Source organism: Borostomias antarcticus (assembly GCF_949987555.1).
Source record: "Borostomias antarcticus genome assembly, chromosome: 28".
In the NCBI taxonomy this organism is placed as follows: domain Eukaryota; kingdom Metazoa; phylum Chordata; class Actinopteri; order Stomiiformes; family Stomiidae; genus Borostomias; species Borostomias antarcticus.
Window position 1 is genome coordinate 2,352,885 of NC_140261.1, and position 15,382 is coordinate 2,368,266.

At 49.6% G+C, this 15,382-nt stretch overlaps 1 protein-coding gene across 1 annotated transcript; it reads right to left on the reverse strand.

Annotated features, from left to right (window-relative positions):
• Positions 1-1,994: 1,994 nt before the first annotated feature.
• On the reverse strand, positions 1,995-13,706 carry LOC311326567 (BTB/POZ domain-containing protein KCTD16-like; the record flags this gene model as incomplete). Its single annotated transcript, XM_084459478.1, has 2 exons — positions 1,995-2,458; positions 12,914-13,706. 2 exons carry the CDS (start codon positions 13,704-13,706, stop codon positions 1,995-1,997), a joined length of 1,257 nt encoding a protein of 418 aa, XP_084315604.1.
• Positions 13,707-15,382: the final 1,676 nt, after the last annotated feature.

Genomic DNA, 15,382 nt, shown 5'->3' on the forward strand with positions numbered 1-15,382 from the left:
GCAGCACGTGTTTGCTAAAAATACTCCCCTCTATAAACGGTTCTTGTGATGCGCGGCCGGCAGCGTTTCCCTCAGACCCCCTGAAGAGGAAGAGAGACACAATCAAACGTCACGGAAGAGGAAGGATCCGTTTCACTGCTGAAATCAAAGCCAGTTCCAGGGGAAGCGCACGATGAGGGACGATACTTCTGATGACCGCCTAACAGACCGGCTCGTCCAGGAAACCGGGAGAGATCTCCAATCAGTATATGACTGTGCTGGAAGCATAACCTGGCTTGGCTACCTGTGTATATTCCTGACTGATAGAAGAATAAAAGGCTGTTGGCACTGAGACAGGGTGATTTGAGGATAGTGAAAAGGAAAAAACCTTTTCACAGTCAGTGACACAAAGTTACACATTTTCAATTAATTTAATATCTTTTTATTACACACGCACAGTACATACAATCAAGGGGATCTTCAAACACCCACAGGCATTATGGATCTAAACACCACCTATCAACTAAATCCTACACATGATAACAAAGTTGGACGAAGAATGTTTCCAACAGTAAACAAAGATCTAGGCAGGGTTCTTCCTCAGGAAAGGTCGCCGTGGTCACCAGGACGACACGTCAGAGTAATAAACCACACTAAACAAAGTGAGTCGCTTCTAATCTGATATCAGTCTTCTTCCTGACTAATGTGATATTAGTCTTCTTCCTGACTAATCTGATATCCGTCTTCTTCCTGACTAATCTGATATTCGTCTTCTTCCTGACTAATCTGATATTCGTCTTCTTCCTGACTAATCTGATATTCGTCTTCTTCCTGACTTATCTGATATTCGTCTTCTTCCTGACTAATCTGATATTCGTCTTCTTCCTGACTTATCTGATATTCGTCTTCTTCCTGACTTATCTGATATCAGTCTTCTTCCTGACTTATCTGATATTCGTCTTCTTCCTGACTAATCTGATATCAGTCTTCTTCCTGACTAATCTGATATTCGTCTTCTTCCTGACTAATCTGATATCAGTCTTCTTCCTGACTAATCTGATGTTAGTCTTCCGTCTGCTACAGAGCTGTGAGGACATGCAGTGCTGCCAAGACAGAAGATAGCATGTTAATCTGTGGGTGCAGAGGACCTGGGTCAAATACAAGACCTGGGTCAAATAAAGACCTGGGTCAAATACAAGACCTGGGTCAAATAAAGGCCTGGGTCAAATACAAGACCTGGGTCAAATAAAGGCCTGGGTCAAATACAAGACCTGGGTCAAATAAAGGCCTGGGTCAAATACAAGGATAAAATGCATGAAAGGTCAGTTTAATTATTGACTGGAGAGTTTCATCGTGAAGTAAGTCCGGTGCTTCTCGAGTGTTTGATGGAATCTGACGCAGGTCTGTGGAAGCAGTGATCAACAAACACGGTATTACATCTCCATACATGGGTAGAAAACACAGACTCTGGACTCTGGACGCTACCTGCACGCGTTTGACCCGCAGCGGCCTCGACAGCGTCGCCCCTGAGGTTGGTTAGTGGTCTGTACTGGTGCTGCAGCCTTTAGCTCAGCGGGCTACCCGTCTGACCAGAGGGAGCAGGGCTCGGGTTCCAGACCCTGCAGGAGGTACCTGCTTGATTTGCGAATACACACGTGCACATCACTAGAGACCCTGTGCGTGCACGTACAGTACATTACGACCCTGTGCTTATGTGTCTCCGTGTTCATTCTGACATGAAGGTGATGCTCTCCAGCCAGGCATGGTCCAGCACAGTCCAGCACAGTCCAGTCCAGCTTCACATGCAGTCAGGGGAGTCTGTAACCAGCACCCTGCATCCTGCAGCAAGGCATCTCCATTCACCAAACACAGGGTTCATCTCTCTCTGCTGCTCTGCCTCTCTCCCCTCTCTCTCTCTATCATCCTCCATCCCCCACCTTCTCTTTCTCTCCTGTTCTCTCTACCCCTCTCTCTCTATCCTCCTCTCTCTCTCCCTCCGCCGCGCCCCCCGTCACTCAGAGGCGGTACTTCCTGAGCAGCTCTTTCTGCCAGATGTACTTCCTGTCTGGGAAGCGCTCGGGGAAGCGAATGCGCTGGAAGTCCTGGATGCACTTCTCCATCTGCTGCTCCGGCGTCAGACGCTCTTTCCCGCCTTTCCTCTGGGCCGCCTGGCGCTCCCGCTGGCCCGCGGTGACCCCGTGACCCCGCACGCGCACCAGCTCCGTCCTCCGCCCAGGCTCCGCCCGCCGGGCGGCGGGGGGGGCGGGGCCTGTCCTGGGGGGCCGGTCCAGGGTCTGGGCCCCGGGGCGTGGCCGGGTCACGGGGCCGCAGATGACGGTGCCCTGGGGGGAGGCGGCCTCCGACGGCGTCTCAGAGCAGGAGGTGGAGAGCTCGTTGAAGGACGTGACGCTCTCGCACTCACGCTCGCTCTTCTGACTACGGCAGCAGCAGTCGCCATGGGAACGCCGCCATGGACCACCTGGAACACACACACACAGACACACATACACACACACACACACACACACACAGGCACACATACATACACACACACACACACACACACGCCACATACACACAAACATACATACACGGGCACACACACACACACGTACAAACACACACGCACACACACACATACACACACACGTACACATACACACACGCACGCACACACACACACACACACGTTATTCAGTTATAGCGTATAACTCAAACATGGAATGTTTCAGATTTTAAACATATATTGTTATGATAAATTGAGAGGGATAAATGATTGAACTCCAAAACCACACCTTTGAAGGCTTTTTGGCAAAGCTACAGAAATTATAATAATAAGCATAATTTGGCGTTGGGTTGACACCAGCGCATAAAACACTGTGAAGGTGTGCCTGTGTGTGTGTGTGTGTGTGTGTGTGTGTGTGTGTGTGTGTGTGTGTGTGTGTGTGTGTGAAGGTGTGCCTGTGTGTGCGTCTAATGAGCTGGTGATGCAGAAGTTACACACTGCAGCATTAAGGAGCTGTGCCAACAAGGGAGCCATCTTTACTGACCTTATGCATCGTTACTGAACACAGCTCTTTCCGTATACATCTTTACTGAACACAGCTCGTTCCTTATGCTTCTGATCAAGTCACAGATTCATGGATTAATCAAAGCTACAAACCCTGACAAATGCCCACAGCTATTTCAATGTCACCCAGTGTGTGTGTGTGTGTGTATGTGTGTGTGTGTGTGTGTGTGTGTGTGTGTGTGTGCGTGTCTGCGCGTGCGTGTGTGTGTGGGGGGGGGGTGGTCAGCTACAATGACCTTTAGTGACTGAGCTCCAGTGAGCAGGCTAAGCTTTGTATATTTTTCCCTCAAATTAGTCCTCCCCCGACCCCCCACCCCCCCCGACTCCCCCTTCCCCCAGAGAGCCAACCGCTGGCAGGGCTCAGCCCCGCCCACCAGGCTCCGGTCCCAGCGCTCAGCCCCGCCCACCAGGCTCCGGTCCCAGCGCTTAGCCCCGCCCACCAGGCTCAGCCCCGCCCACCAGGCTCCGGTCCCAGGGACGAGGCCGGTCAGTCCGCTCTGGCTCTCACTGCTGCTCATCATTAAACCCATACAGCTCCGGTCAGCAGCAGCTGAGGTACCACAGCCTGCAGTCTCATTGTGATGGGTCACAGAGCTGTTCACCCCCCAGGCAGGCACAGAGGTTAGACACACACACACACACACACACACACACACACACATCATTCACCCGGACTGCTAGTCCGTAGCAGTGGAATGGGCCGTGTGAGGAGACGGCATTGTGGTCGGGCCAGCTGTTCTGACCGGCCGTCGGAGGTGATTGATACAAGCTGTAAACCAGGGGAGCGTCCCAACGCTCTAAAGAGCCTTCCTTCCTCCCTCGCTGCCTCACTCCCTCCTCTTCTCGTCTTCCGCTGACCCCCAGACACCCCGGGCGCGTCGTGATACTCGGCCCTGTGCTGCGGCTCAACAGACACAGATGCACCCGCGTGTTGGATCATCCAGTCATGTTAGGTGAGATGCTATCTCAGTCAAGGAAGGAAGGAAGGAAGGAAGGAAGGAAGGAAGGAGGCATATTTAGAGTATTGAAACAGGGTCTGAGTGATGCTGAGATGTCTGACTGACCTGAAGAGGCTATGAAGACAACGCTGATGATGATGATGATGATGATTATGATGATGACCATTGATATTCTTGGTCGTCATACCTAGCACCTGACTGAGATACAGTAGACATACAGCTCTACTACTGACTGATACAGTAGAGATACAGTAATACTACTGACTGATACAGTAGAGATACAGCTCTACTACTGACTGATACAGTAGACATACAGCTCTACTACTGACTGATACAGTAGACATACAGCTCTACTAGGGTAGGCTGGAGTCCATTATGCCCCCATATTGGATGGAGATGAACTGTAGACTTCAACATATAGACCGGAAAACATCCTAATTGCTTTCCCAATATAATGTTATGTACTCAATATCAATGATGTCTCACTGATGGTAATAATGGCTGGGCCATTACCTCCCATGGAGTGCATATGTACACCAATTTATATTGAACAGCGTCCAGTGGGGATTTGAACCTCTCCACGCTTACTGTAATAGCGACCTTATCGTTGGCGGTGTGATTGCACTGGGGTGATATCCTGAGAGTGGCTAACAGCTTTTTAATGGCTAATCCATGAGCAGAGAGACAATGAGACCAGCAGCACCAGGACTGTTTACTGGGCAGAGAGGAGGGAGGGAGACCAGCAGCTCATTCCTCTAGGAGTGGACAGTGAGGGGATCAGGAGATGGACTGATGAGAGAGAGAGAGAGAGAGAGAGAGAGAGAGAGAGAGAGAGGGAGAGAGGGAGAGAGAGAGAGTGGGAGAGATAGAGTGGGAGGATGGAGGGATGGAGGATGGAGGGATAGAGGGAGGGAGGGTGTAGGGATGGAGGATGGAGGGATGGAGGAATGGAGGGAGGATGGAGGATGGAGGGAGGGAGGGATGGAGGGATGGAGGGAGGGATGGAGGGATGGAGGATGGAGGGATGGAGGATGGAGGGATGGAGGATGGAGGGATGGAGGGAGGATGGAGGGTATTGTTTCTAAATGAATGGAGGCTGAGTGGCTCCAGAGTGGAGTCCGTTTAGGAACACGGCCAGAAGCCAATAATAGCATCATAAAAATGTCAGGCCATTGCAGGGAAATGAGTGGAAATGCAGGGACTGAATGACTGAAAGAGGCCAACGAGTTCCCTCTCATTAAGGCCCCCTGCGTGGGTTTGGAGTGGGCGGAGCCTCAAAATGGAAAACAAAAGATCAGGACCTGACATACCAGACCGACGAGTCAAAGAACGGCGATTGGGCCGTCTGTGTGAAACGACTGGCTTCAGAAAAGGATTCTAACGGCGTGACAATGCAACAACATGCTCTCCTTTGATGCATGGTGATGACTTAGGGTTAGGTAACCCTAACCTAACCTAACTCTAACCCTTACTGTGTATAAATGCCTTCAGAGGTTGCATTGAACCCTGCCTGAAAGCGTGGTCCTTGGTGTAATGGTAGACACTCGGGCCTGGTATCCACAAGACCAGCTCAACGCCATTCTCCTTCCGTCTCACGCGTGCAGTACTGAGAGCTTCTGGAACGCTGGCTGCTTCCTTCAAGGAGGTATTTTGACGGTAGCGTCAGCACCAGGGCCCCCGGGGAGCACGGTCCAGATCACATGTATTTTGACGGAGGCGTCAGCACCGGGGCCCCTGGGGAGCACGGTCCAGATCACAGGTATTTTGACGGTAGCGTCAGCACCGGGGCCCCTGGGGAGCACGGTCCAGATCACAGGTATTTTGATGGTAGCATCAGCACCAGGGCCCCCGGGGAGCACGGTCCAGATCACAGTCCTCCAGCCTGAAGCAGGAACGTGGCTCCGCCCCTCTGCAGGGCCAGGCCGGCTCACTGCAGTGACCGGGGGAGGGCCTGATCATTAATAACACAGAGAGAGAGAGAGAGAGACAGAGAGAGAGAGAGAGATGGGGGGAGAGAAAGAGAGAGAGAAATAGAGGGAGAGAGAGTGAGAGAGGGGGGAGACAAAGAGAGAGAGACAGAGAGGGAGAGAGAGAGAAGGGGGAGACAAAGAGAGAGAGACAGAGACAGAGAGGGAAAGAGAGAGAGAGAAACCAGCAGCTTTGCACACCAACTTTGTCCTCCAACTGGGTGAAGAACTTTATATATGTATAGCAGTCATCACTCACACACACACACACACACACACACACACACACACACACAGAATTGAATGTAAACATGAAAATAGAGTAGTAGGCCTAAATACATAGGAACAACTGTATTTATCTACAGTATTAACTATCGTGTTACTGTACTGTAAGTACTGAGTGAGAACAAGGCATTTACCACAATGTGCACAATTAACCATGGTGTGATTTATGTGAGGGATAATACACAAGGAGGTGTGCTGTTATCAGAACATGATGCACGATGTGGAGGCAAATAACTCCACTTGCCAAAGACAAAAATGATGTGCATTTACTCACATTTTCTACTTTAAAATATAAAGTAGAACACACACACACTCTCTCTCTCTCTCTTTCACACACACACACACTCTCTCTCTCTCTTTCACACACACACACACACACACACACACACACTCTCTCTCTCTCTCACACACACACTCTCTCATACACACACACGCAAACAAACACCCACACTCTCTCTCTCTCTCTCTCTCTCTCTCACACACACACTCTCTCTCACACACACACACTCTCTCTCTCTCACACACACACACACAAACACTCTCTCTCTCTCACACACACACTCTCTCTCTCTCTCTCTCACACACACACACACACACACACACACACTCTCTCTCTCTCTCTCTTCAGGCTGCAGTTACTAAACGGTTTCTCCACGCCTCCCCTCCGACCACGCCTCCCCTCCGACCACGCCTCCCCTCCGACCACGCCTCCCCGCCAACCACGCCTCCCCTCCGACCACGCCTCCCCGCCGACCACGCCTCCCCTCCGACCACGCCTCCCCTCCGACCACGCCTCCCCTCCGACCATGACCACGCCTCCCCTCCGACCACGCCTCCCCTCCGACCACGCCTCCCCGCCGACCACGCCTCCCCGCCGACCACGCCTCCCCTCCGACCACGCCGCCCCTCCGACCACGCCTCCCCGCCGACCACGCCGCCCCTCCGACCACGCCGCCCCTCCGACCACGCCGCCCCTCAGACCACGCCTCCCCGCCGACCACGCCTCCCCTCCGACCACGCCTCCCTGCCGACCACGCCTCCCCGCCGACCACGCCTCCCCGCCGACCACGCCTCCCCGCCGACCACGCCGCCCCTCCGACCACGCCGCCCCTCCGACCACGCCTCCTTCTCCTCTCCTCCTTCCCCTCTCTCTGTCTGTCTGTTTGTCTGTCTGTCTGTCTGTCTGTCTGTCTGTCTCTCTCTCTCTCTCTGTCTGTCTGTCTGTCTGTTTGTCTGTCTCTCTGTCTGTCTGTCTGTTTGTTTCTCTGTCTGTCTGTCTGTCCACACACCAGGAAGTAGCGTTTCAGCAGGTCACAACCGACCCTGACCTGTGAATCCCGTTATCAACTCGTCAGGTTTTTCATGATGATCATCTCCATAATATCTGCATAGATTAGAATAATTTGGAGGCTATATTAGCCCCGCCCACCTGACCCTCTTCCCTTCTCCTCCACCTCCCCTCCTCCCCTCTCTTCCTCAACCCAAAGCCCCTCCTCCTCCTCCTCTTCCCTGTCCTCTCATTTCCCTCTCTCCTCTCCGTTTCCTCACCCTCTCTCCTCCTCCTCCTCCTTCTCTCTCCCCCCTCCCCCCTCCCCCCCTCAGCAGGTATAATGAGAGAGAGGTGATGGAACTCTTGCTGGCTCATGTTACGTGAGGGCGATTACTCAGGGGTTCCTGCGGGCTTCTTCTAATAAGGACTGGTTGTACTAATCCAAGGACGCAGCGTGGAACCTCATCACCATCCCTGCATGTTCTGCCTGTTCTGTCCACACACTGGCAGCCCACAGTCCCAGGGGGGCGGGACAATTCTGGGGCCTGATTGACGATGATGGGAGGAAGCCGGCCCTTCCTAGAGCCAGAGGGTGCCAGATAGTGAGAGGTGGAGGTGTGTGTGTGTGTGTGTGTGTGTGTGTGTGTGTGTGTGGTAGGATAGTGAGCGGTGGAGGTGTGTGTGTGTGTGTGTGTGTGTGTGTGGTAGGATAGTGGTGTGTGTGTGTGGTAGGATAGTGAGCGGTGGAGATGTGTGTGTGCGTGTGTAGTAGGATATGCGAATTAAGTTATATCGAATTAAAAATGTCTTATGGAAACAGTAAAATTCGATTAAAAGTCATGAAAATCTACAAAAGGTTTGTACTGTCGATCTCAGCGGATTTTCTCTTGTTCGATAAAAGTCTTTTGTGATAAATGCTTTATCCGATTTAAAGCTCTAGATGGAAACGCTTTATTCACATTCATATTTTTAGCGATTATCACACAATTCGATTGACAAGTGGATGGAAACATGGCTTGTGTCAAGGAAGGAGAGGGGGAGGGAAGGAAGGAGGGATGAGAAAAGAGATACTCAGAGACAGAGAGACTGTCTGGTAATGAAGAGCATAAGAGATACCCAGAGAGAGAGAGAGAGCATAAGAGATACTCAGAGAGAGACAGAGTCAGTGGCAAACGTGGGCAGGAAAACTCCATCCTCCACCATCAAGTTGTCTCTTTTCCACTTCAGCAACAGGGTCAATGTGACATTCACCCATTTTGAGAAATTTTATTGTCAGAAACGTCTCACTTGCATACGGCTCTCTTAGTTCCTGCTGTCATGGTTCCCAATCGGCAAGGCAGAAGGGGGCGGGGCTATAGTTCACTCAAAGTGTGTGTCTTTGAGTGTGCGGCGCTGTTAAAGTTCATTTTTCCATTGCCAAGTACATCTTTATTTTTACATAAAAAAATTAGCAGCGATTCAATGTAATATTTGAGTCTGGAGAGAGACTAGTTACTGTAGGTTAGCCTGGCGTCGGCATCCTGATCACGTCAGCTCACATTCTGTTTCTCTCCACAGATCAGTCCTTTAACGCTCCCATTCAGACTGATTTCCACCAGGTCTGTTCTGAACCAGGCCAATCACAACCGTTTATCTCCGTTCATCAGGTGGGGTGCACATGCCGATACCACTGCTAACAGAGACATCGTTCAGGGGCTCGGGACGGAAGCGATGATGCAGATAATCATTTGCTTCACGTGAGATCCAGCTGCTGAGTGGACGGCTGGAGGTCAGAGGTCAGGAGGAGTGTAGGGAGGAGCGGGCAGGAGGGCCGCCTCCTCAGCTGCTAATTAGTCTGGATGAGATTCAGGGTCGATACATTTTTGCATCGACTCCTCCACTCCTCCCCTTCTACTCTTTCTCCTCCTCCACTCCTCCCCTTCCACCCTTTCTCCTCTTCCTCCACTCCTCCCCTTCCACCCTCTATTTACCCCCCCTCCACCCTCTATTTACCCCACCTCCAGTCTCTATTTACCCCACCTCCACCCTCTATTTAGACGCAATACTGGAGGCCATTTCTCTCAGGCCATCCTAGAGGAGATCTGTGTTGCCTGCTTTGGAGATATGCCGTACACAACAGTTTCCCAGGTCCAGTAATACAGAGCTCATTGCCACGTGTCTGCCCCCCCCCCAGACGTTGTTCCCCCCCCTCTCCTGCCCAGGAGTCCTCCTAGTGAATGAGTTATCTGGAGTAGATCCCCCCTCCTGGTGAATGAGTTATCTGGAGGAGACCCATCCATCTCCTGTGGGCACAACCCATCCATCTAGACTCCAAGCAGGCCTGCAGGGGGTCAGCCCAATCTCGCCCTCCATTACAGCTCTGCGATTGATTACCTTCATCCCTCCCTCTCTCTCTCTCTCTCTCTCTCTCTCTCACCCCTCCTCCTGCTCTCCCACTCTGTCCTTTCCTCCCTCTCCTCCCCCTGCTTCTCTCCTCTTATCCATCTCTCACTCTCTTATTTCTCCTCCCCCTCCTTCCTCTCCTCCTTCCTCTCCTCCCTCTCTCCTTCCTCTCCTCCTTCCTCTCCTCCCTCTCTCCTTCCTCTCCTCCCCCCTCCTTCCTCTCCTCCCCCTCCTTCCTCTCCTCCCTCTCTCCTTCCTCTCCTCCCTCTCTCCTCCCTCTCTCCTTCCTCTCCTCCCCCCTCCTCCCTCTCCTCCCCCTCCTTCCTATCTTGAGATAATGGGATGTGTGTTTGTTTCTTGAAAGAATGGGATGTAATATATTGAGAGAATGTAATATGTAATATATTGAGAAAATGTAATATGTAATATATTGAGAAAATGGAATATGTGATATATTGAGAGAATGGAATATGTGATATATTGCTTTATAAAGAAGTGTATGCCATCATTCAATCATGTGGTTTCTAATTTCATGTAAAATGGACGTTCATTATTTGTCTTTGGCAAGCATGCAGGAGCAGTCTGTGGAGACACAGTAACATTTAGATCGCTCAGATTGCTTTTTAATTAGAAAGCATTCTCCTCTCCCCGAGATAATTAGAAATAGTGAGTCTGATCCCCGATGTAAACGCAGAGCTTACAGTCATTTATCACCAGGGCATTAATGCTGTCACCACCAACCTAAAAGCACAACGTCCTTATGGTATAAATGATGACTTACATTTCCACTGAACAAATAAGCTCATACATCCAGGTCTCTTAACAGTGGCGCACTTGTCTCGGTACAAGAAAGAACTCCACAACAGGTCCAATCACCAACCATTATTACACTCGTGCACACTGACAAGAAATATGTTAGTGAAATTGTATGATCCATTAGTTGTTTACTGCAAGGGTGACCTATATCACATCATTCCAGTCTGAATGAGCGCAGGCATGTGGCCGGGTGCACACACACTCATCCATGGGGAATGCCTACACCGTATCCTCCGACGAGTGATGCTCTTCTGTTAAATGCACCAGTTGTTTTTGCTCTGAGACAGAGTGACAAAGAGAGAGAGAGAGAGAGTGAGGGAGAGGGAGGGAGGGAGCGGGGGGGGGGGGGGGGGGGGGGTGAGGGAATATGGCCCATTTGGCAGGACGACACGCAATTTGGTTCTCTATCAGGGAGAGAGTCTCCTCTCACCGTCACTACAGATGAACTGTTATCAATCTCTCTGTGGGCTGGAGGATGTCTGCTCAGGGCCTGTGGGGAAATGTAGGAAATACAGTCTCAGGGCCTGTTGGGAGTTGTAGTCCAAACAGATGCTGCCGGGGAGACTCAGAGGAGTTCAATGGAGCCAAATCAACTGTCTCAGTGTTCTTGAGGGCCAGAAGACAGACAGCAGCCGCCTCAGTTCCCTGACTAGCTGAATCTAAAATGGACTGTATACTAGTCTAAACCTTCATTTACTATCTGTTTATATTAGTACATGACTGCATAGGAACATTTGGACAGTTAGTGGTTCGGAATAGCTAGGTTTGGTAACCTGGTGTCGCCATCCTGATCACGTGAGCACTCTCTCTCTCTCTCTCTCACTCTCTCACTCACTCTCTCTCTCTCCTCTCACTTTTTCCTGTCTACTCTCTAAATGTCCTGTCATGGCTGTCCAGGGTGTGTGTCCTTGGAACTGGGGGTGAACACCTACACCATCTGCCCAGCTCCAAAACAGCACGATGACTCAGTCAAATCCCTCCTGTGTTGCTAGGATCAAACCCTCTTATACAGGTACATCTCAGAAAATTAGAATATTGTTGAAAAAGTCCATTATTTTCCATAATTTAATTCAAACAGTGAAACTTTCATGTATTCTAGATCCATTACACAAAGTGAAATATTTCAAGCCTTTTTTGTTTTAATCTTTATGATTGTACAGTATGTTCATTATGTTTATTTATACACTCAATACTTGGTCGGGGCTCCTTTTGCACAAATTACTGCATCAACGTGGAGCAACATGGAGGCAGTCAGCCTTGAAATATTTCACTACATGTGTAATGAATCTATAATATATGAAAGTTTCACTTTTTGAATTGAATTACCGAAAATAATGAACTTTCCACAATATTCAAATTTTCTGAGATGCACCTGTAATTGTATTAATGACACTAAGGGTGTAAGCTATGTCTTCAACCCTCACACCCTCAATCCTGACCTGACAACTGGGTTATGAACGCATGTCTTCAACCCTCACACCCTCAATCCTGACCTGACAACTGGGTTATGAACGCATGTCTTCAACCCTCACACCCTCAATCCTGACCTGACTACTGGCTTTTCTGGAGGTTTCAGGACACATTTGCAGTAATGAAGAGTGCAGAGTGCTTTTTTTATGGTGCAACCTCTCCCCACACCATGGCGGAGGAGAAGGAGGAGCAGCGAATGAACACTGGTACTGAACACTGGTACTGAACACTGGTACTGAACACTGGTACTGGTGGGAAAACTTGGTCATTCTTTCAATAAACCGCATTGCTCATTTAACATGTTTAAGGGTTCTGTGCTCCTACAGTATGCAGAATTCATAACCTAGCACCCCCCCCTCTCTCTAGGCTGACAGCCTGCACCAATGCTTCTGTGTGTGTGTGTGTGTGTGTGTGTGTGTGTGTGTGTGTGTGTGTGTGTGTGTGTGTGTGTGTGTGTGTGTGTTTAACAGCAGAATCATTTACAGAGTTATACACAGAGCAGGTTCATCTATTCTGGATGGAAAGAGATCCAAAGAAAGGGGAATTAATCCAAATCTCCTGCTGGTTCTGTCGATGCTGGTGTGTGGGCGGCCCCACGGCCACGCACCAATTAACCTATTTGAAAATGATCTGCAAAATCTGGCCTCAGGCACTGTGTAAAAGTCGTCATGAAGACGGTGTTAGAGTGTCTTATGTGAAAACAAACATCACTTACGGTAGAAGACGTACTGTGTGTAGTTAGACCAGACGTCTGCGTAATGACTGAGAGAGGACGCGGTCAGCGAGGAGTTGCAGGCTACGATGTGGAACCCGCTCTCCGACAGCATGTCAAAGGCTCTCTCCAGGTACCGGAACCTGAGACAGAACCGAGAAGTATACCGGTCCGGCGGCCGGTCCCTGTCCCAGCTCTCATTCAGCGTGTCTCCAAAGACCTCTTTAGCCAAACCGATCCTGCCGCTGATGAAGAGTCTCGGTACTTTTCTGGATTTGGCATCAGTCTGACTTTCCTTGCCCACGTTGCACGTCCCTTTGAAACCCACCGTGATGTATCCGTACCTCCGGTCCAGCGAATACGAGGAGTAGATCATCTGCTCGCTGCCCTGCGATGCGTCGTCGTAATCACTGAAATCATCTGGAGCGTGTTTAGATTCGTCGGAGAGCAAAAGTTTGGCCAATTCAGGCAGCAAAAAGTATTCCGCTTCCCGTTTCAGTCGTCCTCTCTCTGGGAAGTGGTCAGGGAGGACTATCTGTTTGTCTCGGAGGTAATCCAACACGTAGCGAAACAGAAAGCCATCCCTGTCGATGAAGTAGCGTCCCCTTAGGTCCCTGGCCAAGTCGTTGGAGGACCCCTTCTTGTTAGAGAATAATTTTCCGAGTAAAGAATTTGGGATGCTTGTTAAAGTAGCGTGGTGAGTATAATACACCTGTCCGCCCACATTTAATTCAACAACGTCCGACTGAACCTGCTCTTTGGCGGGCTGGGTCCTGCAGTTCTCGCTCAGTGCCATTCTTAGTCCTACTAAACCTGAGGTATCACGCTGGGGAGATGCTCCAAGAAGTTCAATGCATATGCCCTGTCTCTCTACATACCGATGACAGCAGTGTTTTCCGTTGTGAACATCGCCCTGTCTCTCAAGAGCTCACAGGTGATTGAACTAAGACGCGTAAATGCTTCCCCAGGGTGCGTCTTATGAATGGACTCATCGCAACCAAGGCGCGCATCATGTTAAACGTGTCCAATAAACGCCATTGCTGTCAGTACACCAACATAACTCCCTCATTTGAGCTTCGCTGAAAAATGTTCCTCCATCATTCCGTCGAGATAATAAAAAGTGCCAAAATGTGCATCTCAACTTCAGTCCATGGAAATCCTCGCCCTCAGTGGCGCGTCAGGATCTTCGCGTAAATGATAGCAGTCCAAGGGAACTCGAAGATGATCACTTTAGCTCAAATCAATACGTCTGCGTGTTGCTGTCAAGACAAGAGGTGCTGAAATCGTTGGTCCCTGGTCCGTGTCTCGCTCCTTAAGGTTCATTTGGACACCAGCGCGCACCCATCTCTCCAATTTGCTCGGTGCTGAAGTAACGGTTGGACTGGCGCGGCGTAAAGATGCTTGAGATGATGTTGGTCCAGCGGTGCTAAGAGAAAAAAACGTTACATCATCTTAAAGGAAAATGACATGAGACCGAATCGTGCGTGCACATCGTGTTGATTAGGTCATAAGATAACAATAAAACTATACAGTCGAAAATTAGGTGGATTTTTGATATCTCAGAGATTATTGAATGGATAGCCTACTGAATGCAATTAAAGATAATTAATTATTGTGTAGGCTTAACTCTAAAAAAATGAATGCTTAAGTAACTTTGTATCCTTTGTAGTAATGCTTTGTAACCATTTTTGTAAGAGGACCCCTCCGAAATTAGTTGTACCTTTTTTACGTTCTCCTGTTACAAATGTAGTCTACTAAATACGAAAGCCATGGCAGAAGGCTAAATCTGGGAATTTATTTGGTCTCTACAGAGTTAGTTAAATAAGCTTTTAGTTGTTGTTGTTTTGCACCCTATGTATGGAAATACCTTAAAAATGTACCCAAATGTAGTGTTCTGATGTTATGGCACGTTGCACGTTGACGTTTGTCTTCAGTGAGAATGTGTTTATGTGCTTTATTCTCTATTTTAGTTGTGCATAATATGGCCTATTGTATATTCAGGGCTTATCCGCAAAATAGACATTGGCCCCAAAATGACTCCCTGTCTAAATAAACATTAAATTAATAAAATAGCGGGTTTTTTTCTAATCCACGATCTGCTATTGGTCAGTCTGTGGCGGAGCATCAGTCCACGATCACTCTGGAATGTTGGGATGCTGGTGTGATTGGTCAGTGTTGGTCAGTTGGAATGTTGGGGTGCTGGTGTGATTGGTCAGTGATGGTCCGTTGGAATGTTGGGGTGCTGGTGTGATTGGTCAGTGTTGGTCAGTTGGAATGTTGGGATGCTGGTGTGATTGGTCAGTGTTGGTCAGTTGGAATGTTGAGGTGCTGGTGTGATTGGTCAGTGTTGGTCAGTGTGACCGCAGTGCTGCAGCTATAAACTCCATTACTACCTGTCTTCTAGCAATGAATAAATGGAAGAGGAATAACTTCTTAAAGCTTAATGAGGACAATACTGAAATCCTACTGATC